A 19,985-nucleotide genomic window follows, 5' to 3' on the forward strand; every position below is an offset into this window, starting at 1 on the left:
GCTGGTTTAAGCTTGTCCTTTGCTGGTTTATGCTGGTCCTTGACCAGCAACATGACCAGCAAAAAACAGCAAAGGACCAGCTTAAACCAGCTAAGGACACATTCAGCAGGTGAGCGTTAATTCACGGTAATTCGCTGAAAACAACAGCTCGGCGCGTGACGTCATCTGTGATCCCGGCCCATCGCACTGGATTGGTCGGGACTCACTCATGCTGTCCGGCGCGCTGAGTTCGTGGTTCAGTGGGGGTTTCTGTGGTGATCTCTCCCGGACCTTCTCCGGTAGTACGGCGGCAGCATCAGCATCATGGGGAACGCGCCGGGTACGACTCTGGAGGAGCTGAGCGCGTGCGAATCTCATCAGTGGTACCGGAAGTTCATGACCGAGTGTCCGTCCGGCCAGCTCACCTTCTACGAGTTCAAGAAGTTCTTTGGCTTGAAGAATCTGTCAGAAACATCAAACGAGTACGTCACGACCATGTTCAAGACGTTCGACATGAACGACGTAAGACGCGCATTTATTATTTAATTTTATACCTTGTTTTTTATAATTATTAGGCCTAATATTCTATAATACATATTTATATCTCTGTCATTTAAATGCAATTATACATGTACTTGATTTTAACAATATCACTTTTGTTTATATTCATCCGCAGTGTTAATAATAGTTATTGTTAGTTATTCAGAGGTTTAAAAAGTTATTTCACTATAAGATATGCCGAATTTTTTGTCAATAATTATTGTGTTTATTGAAAACGTTATAGAAAGGTGGCTGTTAATGTAAATATTATTATAAATGTGCTTTATTTGAATAATATCGCTGCAATATTTATTTACTAATGTCATCATCCTTTGTTTATATTGATCCTCAGTGTTAATAATGATTATTATTAGTTATTCAGAGGTTTAAAACGTTATTTCACTATATGGCAGTTGTTTTGTCAGTAATTGTTTTATTTTTATTGAAAACGTTTCAGAAAGGTGATTGTTAGTGTAAATTTGGATTCTTTTTTCACATTTGAAGGATTTTTATTTATAATAAATTTTCATGAATTTGATATTTTTTTCTTTTTTTTTTTCTTTTATGTACAAAGAGCCCACAAAGGTTATTATATTATAGTAGCTATTAATTGTTATAAAGGTTATTACTACAGTAACTAAAACTAAATCCATATTTTTTTTTAACTTGAAACACAATAAAGTTTAACTGAAATAAAATAAAATATTTAAAAAATAAACTTAAACTTATTTATTTTCAGCTAGCTTTTTTCAGCTTTTTCTTTTTCTGTTTAACTTGATGTACTAAAACTGAAACTAAAATAAAAACTAGACATAAAAACTAATAAAAATGACAAAAACACACCACAAAGTTACTAAAACTTTAAATAAAACCAAAAATATAAAAATAAATATTAATTCAAATATTTCCAAAAGCTGTAATAGCATCTCTAAAATAATACTAAAACACTAAAATAACGTTAAGGGCCTTCATTACACAAATATATTTATACAGGTGAAGGTAAAATTAGTTCATGGGTCAGCAGTGAGACCAGCATCACCTCATGTCCCTCATGCTTCAGTTCATCTGAGGATTGTGGGTAATGAGATCTGCGTTAATGCGGTAAACTTAGATAAACTGCAGCGCTGCAGAGGTTGAAGATCCTGACTAAAACCCATGAGAGCCGCTAATCTGGTTAACAGACGGGTTTCCCTGTCCTCACAGATCGGCTGCTTTATTTCTGAACACGGCTTTCATTCGTCATCTCACTTTACGTGAAAAAAAAAAAAAAAAACACGAGAGTATTTTAGATATATAAAATTTAGTACTTGTAATTAGATTATATTCCATTTTATAAATAGTAATCAGATTACAGTTACTTTTTATGGATTACATATTAAAATTCTACTGTGTCATGTTGTTTAGCTTTAAATATTCATGTTCATATATTAATTTGCGACCTAATGTTACTGGTCACTGACATGTAGGTCAACAAATAAAATATTTTGAATGTAGAAATTGAATTTAATTTATTCATTTTTATTTTACATTTTTATTTTTATTTAAATAAATATTATTGATTTATCAACTCATAAACCCTCTGCAGTTCCTCCATTTACTCTAGTTTGGGAAAGCGTGGAGTAATGTAATTTATAATGTTGATAAATAGTAACGTAATATATTACATAGTATTGTAGCATAGTAATGTAATATATTTAGTTTGTCTTTGCTTAAAAATCCCTTTTAAACCTATAAACAAATCAGGTCAAAAGTAATCTAAAAGTAATCCAAAAGTAGTCAGAATTAATTACCTAAAATGAGGATTACATTGCTAAATAAAATTTTCATCATGCAATTTGTAAGTATAGATACACTAATAGTCAAACATGTTTGAACAGTATGATTTTTAATGTATTTTTAAGAAAGTCTCCTTTGCTCACCAAGCCTGCATTTATTTAATCCAAATAACAGCAAAACACGTGTAATATTTTTTACTATTTATTATTTATTATTTATTACCATTACTATGAATATATTTTAAAATGTAATTTATTTTGTATTATTTTATATGAAATTATAATTTCACATAAAGCGTGTAAAATAAAACTAATAATCAGTATAAAATAACACTACAAATCAGTGTTATTTCATAATATTAATATACTATTTATATTGAATTAGCTTTAATTATCTAAAATTTATATTTCATTTTATTTCAGATGCATTTCAATTACAGATTTTCTTTTTAGTTTCTTTTTAGTTTAAGTTTACTTTAAATACTACTATAGTATTTAATAATATATTGAATTATCTTTTACTATGTAAAAGCCATGTAATTTTATTATTTATATATTTTATTTTCAATTTATTTCAGTTACCAATAACAATTTTCATTTATTTTTAGTTTAATTTTAGTTTCATTCACCTTTTATTTTAATTTTACATTTATTTCAGTAACATTAATTTATTTGTTTTATTTATTTTTTATTTTTTACGTTTTTCATCTAATATTGTAATTTACAGTACAGTTTTTATTATTATTATTAATATTAATATTTAAAACAGTTGAGTAATTTTTTTTTCAGGATTCTTTAATTAATAGAAAGATCCAAAGATCAGCATTTATCTGAAATTAAAATAATTATTTTTTACTTTTAGCAATGATGCTTTAAATTGATCAATAGTGATGATAAAGACATTTATAATGTTACAAAAGGTGTCTATTTCTACTTTCTATTCATCAAAGAAACCTGAAAAAAAAATCCACTCAGCTGTTTTCAATATAATAATAATAATAAATATTTTTTGAGCAGCAAATCAGCATATCAGAATGATTTCTGTAGGATCATGTGACACTGAAGACTGGAGTGATGATGCTAAAAAATCAGCTTTGAAATCACATGAATAAATGACATTTTAAAATATATTCAAATAGAAAACACTTATTTTAAATAGTAAAAATATTTCACAATTTTACAGTTTTTTTTACTGTATTTTAAATCAATTAATGCAGGCTTGGTGAGCAGAAGAGACTTCTTTAAAACAAAATTAAAAACTTACTGTTCAAAATCTTTTGATTGGTAGTGTATATACAGTTATGTATATGTTAATGTATGTTTCTATCATCAGGATGGTTGTATTGATTTCATGGAGTATGTAGCAGCTCTGAGTTTGGTCCTGAAGGGTGGCGTTCAGCAGAAACTGCGCTGGTACTTCAAACTCTACGACGTGGACGGCAGCGGCTGCATCGACCGCGAGGAGCTGCTGCTCATCTTCAAGGTATCCTGATCAATTCAGTCCTTTCTCTTCAGCACCATCTGCTGGAGTCACAGATTACAGCACGAACACCCTCCATCTGTGTGAACATACTGCTGGAAATCATCTTACGCTCTGAGTCTGTGTAAGAGGATCTCCACGTCAGAGAAACACACGTTCACATGACGAGCTTTTCATCTGCTATTGTTTTTCTGCCGCAGGCCATTCGAGCCATTAGTGGAGGAGAGCAGGAGATCTCGGCTGAAGAGTTCACAGACATGGTGTTTGACAAGATCGACCTCAATGGAGACGGTAGTCTGTCTATCTGTCTATACATTAATTATTATGCTAATTAATTCACATAAATTACTTATATAAATGTGTGTGTTCAGGTGAGCTCTCTCTGGAGGAGTTTATGGAGGGTATTCAAGGAGACGAGGTGCTGTTGAAGATGTTGACCCAGAGTTTGGATCTGACGCACGTCGTCAAAAAAATCTACAGCGACATTAACTCTGAGCAAGATGTTCACTGATCCCAGACCAAACGATGATCAAAATGATGATGATTTTACCTGTACTTACCATGTTTTACTGTGTTACTCAGCTGGACTGAAAATCGTACTGTAATTTTGCAGAATAACGTTAGAGACTGAAACTGGAGCAAACCATGTTTATTCAAGTGCACTTATAAACACTAAAACCTTGAATCATTCCTATAAAAAACATTCTTCAGTCCTGCGATGTGTAAATATAAATGGAATATGTTATTTATGAAAAATTAAAATGCAGTATTGTATTCTGTAGGGTATATATTTATAATATTATTGTCATTTTACACTTGGATTGTCTTTTCAAAATAAAACATAAAATCTGTTTTGCATGTAGAGTAATAACTATAAACAACCTCAAAATAAGTGATCTATTGAACTGACTGACAATGAATGCAATTTTACAATAAAACTATTAATATACTAGTATTTTTTATATACTAATATAGTATTTGTTGAATTTTATTTTATTTCAGATATATGTGAATTACAGATTACAATTTTCATTTAATTTTTAAAGTTTTAATTAGCTTTTGTTTTTAGATTTTCATTTTTCATCTATATTAAGTTTTATTCATTTTCTTTTGTGCATTTGTCAATATTTTTCTATTTCTATATATAACTTTAAAATTATTTTCTTTTTAATTCAACTTAAACATTAATTTCAGTAACATTCTTTTTTTTTTTTTTTTTTTTTTTTTTTTGTCTAATACTAATATTTTATCTAAAACGTATCTAATACTAGTTTTATTTCATTTTATTTCTGATTTATTTCAGTTACAGGTAACTATTTTTTATTGTTTTTAGTTTAATTTTACTTTTAATTACCGGTAACAACACTGCTAACATTGTAAATGTAGTGTTTGCACATTCTTACACTAAATATTTGTTGAAAATGAAAAAAATAAATAAATAAATAAACACTTTTGAAGAATTTCTTAGTTGTGAAAAAGTGCTAAATATCTTCTATTTATATTTTAGATTTATTTCAATCACAGATTACAATTTTGAATATTTTTTTTTTTGTTTAAATTAATTTTAGTAATTTGTGCTTATGTCAATAGTTTTTAAAAATATTTCTATATAACAATTGTAATTTATTTTATTAGTATTGCAACTTAAACATTTATTTCAGTAACATTTATTTAGGGCTTTTAAGTTTAAGGTTTTCATCTAATATTTATATTATTTTATCTTTATTTTATTTTAGCCTTGTTCAATTAGAGATTACGATTTTAATTATTTTTGTTTCATTTCATATTTTAATTACCAATTTAATGTAAGCACCTTCTTACACTAAATATTTGTCGAAAAAAAAAGTTTTTAAAAACTTTTAAAATATTTCTTATTTGTGAAAAAGTGCTAAATATCTCATATTTAGATTTTATTTTATTTTATCATTCATAAATGTATACATTTATTTATTTCAATTACAGATTATAATTTTCATGTAATATTAGTTTAAAATAGTTTTTGTAATTTTGTTTTGTGCTTCTGTCAATATAGTTTAAAAAATAATTCTATATAACGATTTTAATTTACTATATTAGTACTTCAACTTAAACATTAATTTCAGTAACACAGGTTTTTAAAGTGTAACATTTTCATTTATTTATATTTTATTTGTATTTTATTTTAGCTTTATTTCGATTAATACAGATTACGATTTTCATTATTTATACTTTTAATTACCAATTTAATGTAAGCACCTTTTCACACACTTTTTTTTTTTTTTTTTTTTTTTTTTTTTTTTGAAAATGGAAAAAAAAGCATTTTAAACACGAATAAGAATTTCTTATTCTTGATATATCTTACATTTTAAACGTTTTGTTTTAGAAGTAGGATTTGATTCAGTCTGTGGTAATTATAAATGACTTACATAAAGCGTGTCCTCACTTAATCGACCAAATCTTAAGATAAACCACAAATACAGTCATGTTTCATTGTGAAATAGGTTTTGTTTTCGAGAGTTTTCGTCTGTGTGTTGTATGTGCGCGTGCCCGTATGTATGTGTGTGCGCGTGAGTCAGAGAAAGGCGCGTGATGTCACCGCTGTACCTGAGTTTCGGCGGACGGGGAAACTTTCGAGCTGAGATTGAAACACACACGAAACGAGCTTCACACGCGTCTCACACGGACCCACCGCGAATGTGCGAGCCCATGATCTGTTTCACGACCTATTTATGACGACTTAAATCGGATTATTTCAAAGAGAAGCGCGTTTTGGCGGTAAAGGCCTCAGGATTGCTGGGGTTTTCTTTCCTGCTTTGACGCTTCCTGAAACCCTCAGGTGAGACTCATTAATATTTAAAACGCTTTTATATTTAATATTCACACACTTTCACCTTCATTCCAGCAATATAATACAGCATAATATGCTTTACTGGAGGAATTTCAGTGTTTTTATCGACGACAAAGAGATTTGTGTGCGATAGTATCGAATATCAGAGTCGCCTGGTGTTTATTTACGCAATTCATTCACTTATATAACGATTGTTTCTGATTATTCGTTAAATTAATGAGCATTCATATTAAGTCTAATTATTAATGTGAATTTTAATCAGGTCTGTGTTGTCAATCAAGTTTTTTAAGTTAAAATCTGGTCAGTTAAAGTGCAGTTTAGGCTGCAGCTGATAATAAAAATAATCATAATATATTTGGTAATATAAAGTTTAAAGTAATAATCTAAAATGTATTAAATACAAGAAATGGGATTAAAATATTAAATTTATTATAAGTGTTTTTAAGTATTAGTTTGTCGCCTCAGTTTGATTATTTTTAGCTGTTTGTTTTTTATTTGTTTTTTGTTTTTTTGCTCATCATGTTACATTAATCACGTTAATGTGATATTTTATAATACTGTATTTAATATGTCAATATGATAAAATATGTTAAATAAAAAATACAATAAAATATTATATTTAAAAAAAAAAATCTTTGAAGGCTAAGTTATATTACGTTTTAGCCTCATTTGTGTTTTTCCTCCCAATAATAGTTTTTTTTTTTTTAAATAATAATAATAATATATTTCATATTTAATGTAATGTTTCTAATAATTTAAAAACATGTAGTAAAGATAAAAAATATTAGATTTTTTATAAAATAGTGTTTTAATATTAGCCTGTTGATTTTTGTTTTGCCTCATTTATGTGTTTTTCCTCTACACGTCGCCATGGAATAATAATAATAATAATATATTTAATATTTAATGTAATGTTGCTAATAATTTTAGAACATGTATTAAAGATAAAAAAATAAATATAATTTTTATAAAATAGTGTTTTAATATTAGTCTGTTAGATTATTTTTAGCTTCATTTATGGGTTTTCAACTCCAGAAGGTCATTGTGGTTGTATATTAATAGTAATAATAATAATATTGTATTTAATTAATTAATTATTTACATAAATGTTTAATGTAATATTGCTAATAATTTTTACATGTATTAAAAATAAAAATATATAAAATTATGATTTTTGAATTAAAAATGTGTTTTAATAGTAGCCTGTTTAATTATTTGATTTTTTTTTTTCTGCAAAAGATATGGATATGTTTTATTAATTATATAATAATAATGATGATGATAATAATAGTAATAGTAATGAAAATAATAGCACAAGATTAAAAAATGAGTTAAAACATTTTAGGCTCAGTCTGATCATTTTTAAATCATTTATTTATTTATTGTTATTTTTGATTGTTAATATGGTATTTTTATTCATTACATTAATAATAATACAATAAAATAAAATATAATAATATAATACAAATAATAATATAATTATATAAAAATGTATCAAAAATAACAAATGATAAAATATTAATGTTTTTTAATTAAATATTAGTGTTTGTAAGTTCTGTTTGATTATTTTAGTCTCTAATGTGTTTTTTCTCCATGTCTTGTTAATATATTTTTTATTGATTGCAATAATAATAATAATAATAATAATAATAATACAGTTAAATATTTATTTATATAATATTGTTAACATGATAAAATGTAATAAAAATAAAAATATTGTTAAATTATTATTATTATTTTTCATTTAATATTATTTGTGTTTTTAAGCTCAATTTTATTATTTGCAGCCTCACTTTTTTTTTTGTTTTTCTCCCCCGTCATCATGTTAATATAACATTTTTATGAATAGAAATATAATAAAAATATTGTGTTAATTGTTTTATTAAATTCTATTATTGTTTGTAGGCTCAGTTTGATGATTTTCAGTTTCATTAATGTGTTCTTCCTCTTCTTTCCAGAAGGTGGTCATGTCATCCCATCCACGTCGTGTGCGGCTGAAGCCCTGGCTGGTGTCTCAGGTGGACAACGGGACGTTTCCCGGTCTGATCTGGCTGGACCGCGAGGCCAAACGCTTCCAGATCCCGTGGAAACACGCCACGCGTCACACGCCCCAGCAGGAGGAGGAGAACACCATCTTTAAGGTGAGTGATCGAGATCTCGAGGCCCAGGGTACTGCGGTGATCGAGACGGGACTGATCCGATCCGTGTGTTTGTGTTTGTCAGGCCTGGGCCGTGGAGACGGGGAAATATCAGGAAGGAGTGGACGAGCCGGATCCAGCCAAATGGAAAGCGCAGCTGAGATGTGCCCTCAACAAGAGCCGTGAGTTCAACCTCATCTACGACGGGACCAAAGAGGTTCCCATGAACCCGCTGAAGATCTACGACGTGTGTGATATTCCTCAGACCTCCAGCAACCCGGGTAACAAACACATACACACACACACACAAACAAAAAAAGGGGTTTGACTTTATTCTTAAATTAATTCATTTAAATAACTTAAATGAATTAATAGATACATTAAATAAAACTAATTTGACATGTTTAATTGACAATTTAGTCTTAGCATTTAATTTTTGTGGCTCTATGTGGCTATAAATATACAGTTTTTGCTAATAAATGTAACAATTATAATTTTATAATAATAATAACACTTTTTATAATAATATAACCCAATTATTAAAACTTAATTTTGTGATGTTATTTCTGAAACATTTTATACTTATTGTATTTTATTTTATTGTGAGTCTTATGTAAGAGACTTATTAAAAGTGGAATTTTATTTGCATAATTTTGTTCTTGTTGAACAAAATTTATTTGCATAATTTTGTTCTATGGTATTTTACATATTTTAAAAAATAGTTAAAAATAAGTTATTAAAAAAAAATCTTTTAATGTTATTTCTGAAAGATTTTTTATTTATACTTGTAAAAGACAATATGAAAAGAGAAATTTAATTTGCATAATTTCATTCTTGAATTATTTTATGAAATTGTTTGTAGTTTTGTGACATTCCTACGCAATTTTAGAAATTTTACAAATTATTTTAATAAATTTAATTTCCCAAGATCATTGCTGAATTAAATATGAAATAAATATAATGTACAATAAATTATAAGTGTAGCATTGTTTTATGTATTTTTATTAAAGTAGTAAAGTTAAAAATAAGTTACTAAAACTTAAAAATCTTTTAATATTATTTCTGAAACATTTATTTATACTTGTAAAAGATGTTGTTATTAAAAGAGAAATTTAATTTGCATAATTTCATTCTTAAATGACTTTTTTTTTCAAATAAATTATTTGATGTTTTAATGTATCTTTTGACATTTTTATGCAATTTTAGAAGTTTTACAAATTGTATTAATAAAGAAATAATAATTTTATTTCCCAAGATAATTGTTGAATTAAATATAGTGTAGCATTGTTTAGAATTTGATATTGTTGTGTACTATTTTACTTAAAAAAAAAAAAAAAAAAAAAAAAAAAAAGTAAAGTTTAAAAAAAGTTTATTAAATGTTATTCCCAAAACTGTAACCTTTAACTATTAAGAACAAAAATATTTTTCACATGATTTTATTCTTGAATCAATCAAAATAATGTATATATACACTACCGTTCAAAAGTTTGGGGTCAGTAAGACTTGTAATAGTGTTTAAAGAAGTTTCTTATGCTCATCAAGGCTGCATTTATTTGATTAAAAATATAGAAAAAAAAACAGTAATATTGCAAAATGTTTTTACAATATAAAATAATGTTTTTTATTTTAACATACTTTAAAATAGAATTTATTCCTGTGATGAAAAGCTGAATTTTTATCAGCTGTTACTCCAGTCTTAAGTGTCACATGATCCTTCAGAAATCATTCTAATATTCGGATTTATTATTAGAATGATCAGTTTGGATAACATCAACAGTTGTGCTGCCAAATATTTTTTGGAACCTGTGATTTTTTTTTTTTTTTTTTTTTTTTTTTTTTTTTTTTTTCAGGATTCTTTCATGAATAACAAGTTTAAAAAGTACAGTGTTTATTCAAAATATAAATAATTTATAACAATGTAAATTATTTATTATTAACTTTTAATAAACTTTTAATTATTAACTTAATACATCCTTGGTGAATAAAAGTATTAATTTCTTAAAAAAAGAAAAAAAAAAAAGAAAAAAAGAAACAATAAAAATGTACTGACCCCAAACTTTTGAACGGTAGTGTGTATATATATATATATATATGTATATATATATATATTTTTTTTTATATATATGTATTTATATTAAATTGACATCTTGTTGCAAACTATTTAACATACTATTCAAAATAAGTAAGTATTCAGTATGCGAGTTTGTGATTGTGAACACAGCCATAAACTCTCCGTCTGCCCGTCTCAGGTTCGGTTCCCACATATGAGACAGACGGTGATGAAGACGACATTCCTGACACTCCTGAGCCGCCTCCTCCGTATCCCCCGCACGGTACTTCATCACAAGATCGCTTCAGGTTATCGGCTTGTGTTTGATGTTCATGTTGAAGCAGTGTTTCTCTGATGATGTTCATGTGCAGGCATGAGCTCGTCTCCGCTGGCTCAGGTCTGGACTCCTCCGGGCTCCGTGTCTCCCATGCAGCCGCCCAGCTGTCCTCCTCCCGCTGCTCCTCCCTCGGTGGAGGTGTGGCCCAAGAAGGAGCCGCAGGACGTGGACATGCAGCCGCCGCCCATGGAGCTGCAGACGCCCACGCCGCTGGACGCCATGTTCGCCACGCCGGAGACCTGGATCAGCTCCCTGCCCAGTAAACACACACTCACACACACTAATCACTCACACACACTTATGTTCTGTAGGAAAGTTGGTTAGTCTCATTTAAAAATGGGTAAAATGACATTAAATTTGACAGATTTTATTCAAAATTCCATCTTAAATATAAACTAGATTAAAAAAAAGTTTGTCAGAGAAAATGGAAAAAAATGAAGAAATGGAAATGAAAACGGAGAGAAAATGGAAAATGTCTTGGAAAATCTTGTAGTTGTGCTGGAAAATTATTATTATTTAAAAAAGGAAACAAATAATGCTAGTAGTAGTGTTGCGCGATATACCGGTACTTAAGTATTGAAATACCCTGCCTTTAAAATGGTACGATTCTGCATTTTACTAGTACCGGTGCTTTAAGAATGTGTTTTAATAAGAGTCGTATTTCTGCGTCTGTTAGTGAATGGCGCGGACGCGCAGTTTTGTTTACTACACACATACGCGTGACGCTCGCAGTGTTTTCAGCCTCTGCCGCCTCAATATATGAGTACATGAACACATGAACATCATCTCTAGAACTGCTCCAAGAGTAATCTTCACGAGCATTTTACCGTTTCTTTTGCGGAAAACTAACGTCATATAATAAAGACCCTAAAGGTTTTCACAGCAACCCGTCAAAATAAAAGTTCAGTTTAACTTGACAGCTAGAAATATATTAATATCAGGGCTCAACACTAAGGATTTTTTCTACTGGCCCGGTCGGGCAAGTGGTTCAAATTTTTACTTGCCCGGTCAAAATTTTCCCTGGCCCTGCCACAAAAAAACAACAACAAACAAACAAAATAGTTGCTGTTATCATTGTTTTTGACCCATGTTGTCTTTTATTTTAATAAATAAGCTTATATGACATCAAAATTTTACATATCAGTTAAATTGTACAATTCTCGATTCTAATTTTGATATCACAGCAAAAACTACTAGCCTAACAAACATAAAATTCAAACATTATTTGTTCAAAACATTTTTTTATTGCAAATGAAAACAGGGCTCAACGCTAAGGATTTTTTCTACTGGCCCGGTCGGGCAAGTGGTTCAAATTTTTACTTGGACGGTCAAGATTTTCACTGGCCCTGCCACAAAAAAATTAAATAGTTGCTGTTATTATTGTTTTTGACTCGTGTTATATTTTATTTTAATAAATAAGCTTATATGACACCAAAATTTGACATACCAAATTCGATACCACTCCTAAACCTATTGTTTATTACTTTTTTTATTTTTTATTTTTTTATTTATTTGTTAATATTTTATTAAAAATGAAAAGATGCCTTAGGGAAAACGGCAGACTGAAAGAATGCAAACTCTTTGTCAGCAGGTGGCGCTTATGGAACAACAGTGATATTATGTTTCTATGGCTACCGCTGTAAACAAAGCAGCTCTGTACTTATGAATGCTACTTTAAATACATCATACATGGGCAAATGAAAAGAAAACGCCATGTAAACAGTCAGTTCCCCTCACAGATACATTCGCATAAACCACAATATTTAATATTTAGGATAATATTTTGCACATTGTACACCGTGATCGTGCTCTGCCTGCTACAGTATTTTTTTTTTTTCTCTTTGTGTTCATCTTTAGCATCTTTGGCCTCTGTTATCGAATGTGTGAAGAGTTCATCATATTTGTACACACGAGACATTGCCTTGTGCAAGCCCAGAACAAGAGATGGGTTGAAATATGTCCAGTCAATCGGTGCATCTGTCTCCACTGTATAAATTATGTATTGATCATTGTTAAAGTTACAAAGCTAATACTTTTGTAGGCTATTTTTCCGTCAGAGACGCGTCTTTCTGTGATCGCTTAAACTTTGACATTATCAAGGTTAAAAACAAGTGCAAATGATAAACTTTTGTGACGACGCAGCAGTGGCCCAATCGGGCCAGTGACATATTCGTCAACTGTCCCGAGCATCTTCGGGCACTCCTTATTGTCCAGCCCTGGAAAATATGCTTTAGGGGAAAAACAGCATATGGACTAAATGAACGCAAATTCGGTCTCTGCCAGCAGGTGGCGCTTATGGATTCATGATACAGCATTTCCCTGGTTACCGCTGTAAACAAAGCATTGCCATGCTTGTGAACACAACTTGCATTATACAGAGGCAAATGAAAAGAAAAGGCCATGTAAACATTTCTTTAAACAGTCATTTCCCCTCAGAGATACAGTCATATAAACCCCGTTTTTAATATTTAGATAATATTTCCAATATTTTGCGCATTGTAAGCCGTGATCTTGCTCTGCCTGCCACAGTATTTTTTCCTCTTTGTGTTCATCTTCAGTGTCTCTGGCCTCAGTTAACGGATGTTTAAAGAGCTTGTAATATTTCCACAAACATGACATTTAGTATTTTTTTTTATTGCTTGCAGTTCTTGTGCAAGCCCGGAACAGAGATCGGTCGGTGTATTTGCACTCCACTGTATAAATTAAATATAGGTTAATCATTGTTAAAGCTACCAAGTTAGTCATCAAGATGGGTATTTTGACATACTTTTGTAGGCTGTTTGTCCGTCAGAGAGGCGTCTCTCTCTGATCGATTGAAACTTTAAATGAACAAGGCTTAAAAAAAACGTCCAAATGATAAACTTTGTGACGATGTGGCAGTAGCCTTATATAAGTAAATAATAATAAATAATATGTGAGTAAAATAAGCCGTTCAAAAGGACATTAAATTGTTAAATATGATACATTTTAATGTATAGTTATACATTTTTCTTTACATTTATTGTCAATTTAACATCAAATTCATAGTAAAGTTTTCAAATTCATATTAAATTTCATGCAAAATTACAATAAATATGCTAAATTTTGCAAGTTTAATTGATTAAATCTTAAATATAAATTTCACAAATATTGGACATATGTAATTAACAAATAAATAATAATATGTAAATAAGTAAATAAGGAGAATGTTGAATTGGATAAATGTGTTTAAAATAAAAATATTGAATGTTTAATTGACAAGTTTGATCTTAAATTGTAATTTTTGTACGTCTGTATAGCAACAAATCATATTTAAATAATAATAATGAATAATATATTAAGAAATGAACCATTAAGACAGTACTTATCATTTACTGAATCATCATTGAATACATTTAATTGATATTTTAATCTTAGTTAAATGTTTGTAGCTCTATATTAAAAATATTATTAAATTTATGAATGTGTTTATGCAATTCTGCATGTTTAACTGACATTTAATGTGTCTGTTTTTGTTGCCTTATATGGGAAAAATAGTCAAATTTATTATCGATTAATGTGATGATGGCACTGATAAATAGATCTTTAATGTGAATTTTGTAACAAGATCCTGTCGTATATGACCCATAATGCCCTGTGTGTGTGTGCAGTGACGGATCTGGAGGTGCAGTTCTATTACCGCGGTAAAGAGATGTGTCCGCCGGTGACAGTGAGTAACCCGCAGGGCTGTCGCCTGTTCTACGGGGATCTGGGGCCCATTGTCAATCAGGAGGAGCTGTTCGGCCCCATCAGCCTGGAGCAGGTGCGCTTCCCCTCCACCGAACACATCACCAACGACAAGCAGCGCCTGTTCACGAGCCGCCTGCTGGACGTCATGGACCGCGGCCTTATCCTGGAGGTGAGTGGACACGACATCTACGCCGTGCGCCTGTGCCAGTGTAAGGTGTACTGGTCCGGCCCATGCGCGCCCAACCAGAACACGCCCAACCTCATCGAGCGCCAGCACAAGGTCAAGCTCTTCTGCCTCGAGTCCTTCCTCAGCGGTGAGTGAGCAGCGAATCAGTCGTATGACTCGGGTCAAATAACTGGTTTTCAGTTGTTTACTGTACAAATTAGTGCATTAAGATGAGCAATCAAATGCATGATATCACACCTGCATTAATATATGATATTAAGGTTTGTTGGTTTAATCAGACTTATTACATTATAAATAAGTATGTACATGTTCATTTTCACTGTATTACAGTAAATCATATGGGCTGATTTATTACAATATTTTAGTATGTTATTATATATGATTCCGAATGAAATAATGACATGAATAAAACATTTGTATGACTATTTATTTTATATTATATTATATTATATTATATTATATTATATTATATTATATTGTATTATATTATATTATATTATATTATATTGTATTATATTATATTATATTATTATATTATATTATATTATATTATATTATAAATTATTCTTTGAATATTATTAAGTTTTATACCATTAAGGTAAATCATTTAGGCCCATTTTTAATAATAATAATAAAAATATTATTATTATTATTATTATATACAGTTCCAATTTAAAAAAAAAAACTAAATGGATAAAAAATAAATTAAAAAAATTATATTATATTGTAATTCATTCTTTAAATATTATTAATTTATTTTATTACATTTTTAATATGTATAGTTTATATTAAATTACGTTTTTAATTTACAATTCCAATTCAAAAAAACAACAACAAAACAAAAACTGGTAATCATAATTATTTGTATGATAATTAATCATCAGCACAAAATTTATGATTGTGACCATATCATATATTATATTATATTATATTATATTATTAATTTTTTAAACATAATTTTTAGAGCCTTAAAGTAAATCTCATTTTTATTTGCAATTTATTATTATTATTATTATTTTTTTTTTTTTTTTTTTTTTTTTTTTTACAATTCAACTTAAAAAAATTAACTGTTAATCATAATTATTTGTTAGACAATTAGTCATCAGCACAAAATGTATGATCATTAAGATTGTATAATATAATATAATATAATATAATATAATAATGTATTATGTTACATTACAATTGATTCTTCAAATATTAATTTTTACAGCATTACAGTAACTCATAGGCCCATTTTAATTTATTTATTATTATTATTATTATTATTATTACTATTATTTAAAGTTGCAACTATTAAAAAAAAACCTAGATGAATTAAAACAAAATTAAACTGTTAATTATAATTATTTCTATGAAAATTGTAAGCACAAAATGTATGATTGTGACGGCCCATATTAGTATATTTATTATAAGTCTTTAAATTATAATAAATTGTATAGCATTAATATTAAGCATTAAAGTAAATCATATAGACCCATTTTTAATTATAATTTATTATTATTATTATTATTATTATTATTAAAAATGTAAATTGATCAAAACAAAATTAAACTGTTAATCCTAATTATTTGTATTACAATTAATTGTCAGCAGAACATGTATGATTGTGACGCCCAAATTATATTTCAATTAACTATATTATATAACTAGTGCTGCACGATTAATTGTATCGCAATCGCGATGTCAGCCTGTGCGATTATATGACGGCAAAATATTGCGATTTTTATTAAATAAGTGTGGACTTGAGAACACCTACTTTCTGAGACAGTTTGCCGATTTTCCGTACTGCTTACAACACAAACAAACAAACTAACAAAAAAGATTAAAACAAAAAAATCTGACAGTCTCTCAGTATAGGCAGTGCACGTGCGTGTTCACTTGTGTGCGCAGTGGATGGATGCCGAGGAGATCGACACTGATCTGGTAGCCAAATAAATAAATAAAAAAAATAATATGGTGATATTTTGGATTTGAGATCACTGACACTGACCAGAGAGAGTTACTGTGCAAGAATTAGAGGCCCTGTTTCACCTGGTATTAACATGCGTTTTCTGATGCGTCGATCTGATCACAAGTGGACAATGATAAGTACAGGTGTAAATAGGGGTGTAAAACGTTTTCAAAATCCCGTTTGTGTCCCCCTCACTTTCAAATTCGTTTGTTAAATGAATGTCTCCTATTGTAGAAAGCACGCTCAGCGCCGCTGAGAATTCGCACGATCCTTAAGACGAAACCGAAAGTAAAACGCGCACGCGACTTCAAAAGCAATTTTAATACCCGCTTTTAAAGAGCGGTTCCACAGTGCGCGCAAATTAGGCTACATAACATATATATGTTGTTATTTGTATGTATCCTATAATAGGTTGTGTAGTTGTCTATAGCTCTGTATCAGGCTTGAAACAAATTGGTGTCTATTTGCACTTTGAATATTGAGAGAGTAGCCTAGCCTACTTTGATTATGGCTGCACTATTGTTTGCACTTAATACAGCTATTTTGTTGTTTAGACTGATTTAATTTATACTCTTTGTATTTATATTTGTTTATTTTATTTATATAGGAGGTCAAACGTTCTAGAAGTTCATAATTCAAGTGCAGTTCTAATGTCTGAAGAGAATCACATGAAATCAGACAGGAGACGGGCCAGTCAGTTGAGTTTGTAATGTATGTAAATGCAGGAATGTGATCAGAAGTGGTCAAAAGTGGACAGAAGAGATGGATTTAAACGCCAGGTGTAAACGACTTGTGATCCGATCGACCAAAAACATATCCAGTTTCCTTTTCAAAAGAGTTTACACAGAGTATGTTACGTTCTTCATAAATGTCCGTTTGTTTGGGCAAAATCTTTAAAATATCTTATTTTTGTGAAAATGTGTATGTTTTTATTTTATTTAATTTAGCTATACTTTTGAGAAAATAAGTTTACATTAATGCAAATGCTATTTCATTTGGTAAAAATAATTTATTTTGAAACCATTTCTAGTGTTACAAATACACATTTCCGCATTATCACTAATCTGTGTGTGCACTTTCAACCCATCAAGTTGACTCACAATACCATTTTTTATAATCGCAATCGCATATCGCAATATTGACCTCAATAATCACAATATGAAAATTTTCCCAAATCGTGCAGCCCTATATATAACTATATTATCTTATTTATAATCATAATTATTTGTATGACAATTAATCATTGCACAAAATTCATGCTGACAGGCCATATATTATGTTATAAATAATCAGTTCTATTAATATACATTTTTCACAGCATTAAAGTAAATCATACAGGCATGTTTTATTATTTTTAGTATTTTAATAACAAAAAACGAACAAAACAACAGCATTTGTGTTAATTGTCAAACAAGAGATACAATATATATGGAGTATCAAAGTGATAAATGAATTGTAATTATTTCTGTGATAATCATCACAAAATTCATGATCATGCAAGCTATATTATATTATGTTAGTTATAATTCAATAGATTTAGATCATTATTTATTTCTGTGATAATTAATCATCAGCACAAAATTCATGTTTGTGCCAGGCTATTGTTTTATACTATAAATTATATAAATATTATCAAATCAAATCACATTTGTCTTTTTTTATTATACTGTATATGATTAAACCAACAAAACATTTGTATATTTAACAGTCAGCGCATAATCAGTGATTGTGACGTGTGTGTGCAGGTGTGATCGCTCACCAGCGCGGTCAGTCGTCGTCTGAGTCTCCGCTCTACGACATTCACCTGTGTTTCGGTGAGGAGTGGCCCGACGGCAGACCCCGTGAGCGCAAACTCATCACGGTGCAGGTCAGACGCATGTACAAATGAAATACAGCTCAGACTGTGCCGCATAACTTATGCAGATATGACCACAGCTGGACCAATCAGGAGCGTCTGTGGGCGGGGCGAGCGTGTTCAGTGCTTGTTTGTGTGTGTTCAGGTGGTCCCGGTGGTGGCGCGGATGATCAGCGAGATGTTTTCGGGCGACTGCACGCGCTCCTTCGACAGCGGCAGTGTGCGGCTGCAGATCTCCATCCCCGACATCAAGGACAACATTGTGACGCACCTGAAGCAGCTCTACCGCCTCCTGCAGACGCACCAGGGTCAGGAGAACTGGCCTCTGCCGCCCAACATGCAGCTTTCGCAGGCGCAGCACACGCAGTGACACAGGTACACCAGCGCGCCGGCGCCGACCGGGCGAAGTCCAGCGCGCCATTAATGATCAGCCACGCGCTGACGTGTTTAGACCAGCTTTTATCGGCTCAGCTCGCTTCCTGCTGTCTGAGCTTTTAGCAGCGCTCTCGTGCTTTTACTGCAGACGTATGTTACGCGTGTTAATCGGGATTCTCGCACTTTTCTCGGGCTTGAATGTCTTGTAGTTTTTAACCGTACCTTGTGTTTGACGTCCCATCATGTAGATTTGTGTATTAATGTTGTATGGATTTATCAAATAAAAAGAGAAAAACACAGACTGATGAGTTTTTGTCATTTCATTGGTTTTGAGTCTACTTTCAGGAATAACAGGGTTCTTTTGCTGCTTTTTTGTGAGTTTACCATGGTAAAAACATTTAAAATATATGAATGTACTGTAAGTGTGTGTGTGTTGTTACTTGCTTCATTTAATATTTAGATACTAATAATTTGTCAAGATGTATTATTAAACAAGTTATATCAAAATGTATATTAAATTTAAATATGATATTATAATAAATAAAATAATATAGGTTAAATGAAATTAATGACATGTAAATCTAATTTTTTGCACATAAAAAATTTTGTATATAAACACTTTTTTTTGTTAAGTATTACATTTATTTAACATTGTCTAATTATTTTAATATTTTTATACACCTTTTTGTATAATATTTAGAAAATTTGTATAATTGCCAAAATACTTTAAACAAGGTTTGTAAAAATATATAATTGTATACTTTTAATTAATTTTTGTCA

The 19,985-nt window shown here is 30.0% G+C and overlaps 2 protein-coding genes across 3 annotated transcripts; both read left to right on the forward strand.

The window, feature by feature from the left end:
* The first annotated feature begins 265 nt into the window (after window positions 1-265).
* LOC127161089 (guanylyl cyclase-activating protein 1) lies at window positions 266-4,659 on the forward strand. The gene is made up of 4 exons (XM_051103731.1): window positions 266-501; window positions 3,628-3,777; window positions 3,975-4,065; window positions 4,146-4,659. The coding sequence occupies exons 1-4, from the start codon at window positions 304-306 to the stop codon at window positions 4,283-4,285; spliced, it is 579 nt and encodes a 192-aa protein (XP_050959688.1). The 5' UTR covers window positions 266-303; the 3' UTR covers window positions 4,286-4,659.
* A 1,650-nt stretch (window positions 4,660-6,309) lies between these two features.
* Window positions 6,310-19,504, forward strand: irf6 (interferon regulatory factor 6). 2 transcript variants are annotated; one of them, XM_051103730.1, is made up of 8 exons: window positions 6,310-6,589; window positions 8,563-8,742; window positions 8,825-9,020; window positions 10,989-11,072; window positions 11,161-11,385; window positions 14,756-15,148; window positions 18,721-18,842; window positions 18,976-19,504. In XM_051103730.1, exons 2-8 carry the CDS (start codon window positions 8,569-8,571, stop codon window positions 19,198-19,200), a joined length of 1,419 nt encoding a protein of 472 aa, XP_050959687.1. In that variant the 5' UTR covers window positions 6,310-6,589; window positions 8,563-8,568; the 3' UTR covers window positions 19,201-19,504. The 2 variants fall into 2 exon arrangements, with proteins under 2 accessions (XP_050959687.1, XP_050959686.1); XM_051103729.1 differs by having other exon boundaries at window positions 6,311-6,589; window positions 8,560-8,742.
* The last annotated feature ends 481 nt before the right edge of the window (window positions 19,505-19,985 follow it).

Source organism: Labeo rohita, unplaced genomic scaffold, assembly GCF_022985175.1.
Source record: "Labeo rohita strain BAU-BD-2019 unplaced genomic scaffold, IGBB_LRoh.1.0 scaffold_54, whole genome shotgun sequence".
Classification (NCBI taxonomy): Eukaryota; Metazoa; Chordata; class Actinopteri; order Cypriniformes; family Cyprinidae; genus Labeo; species Labeo rohita.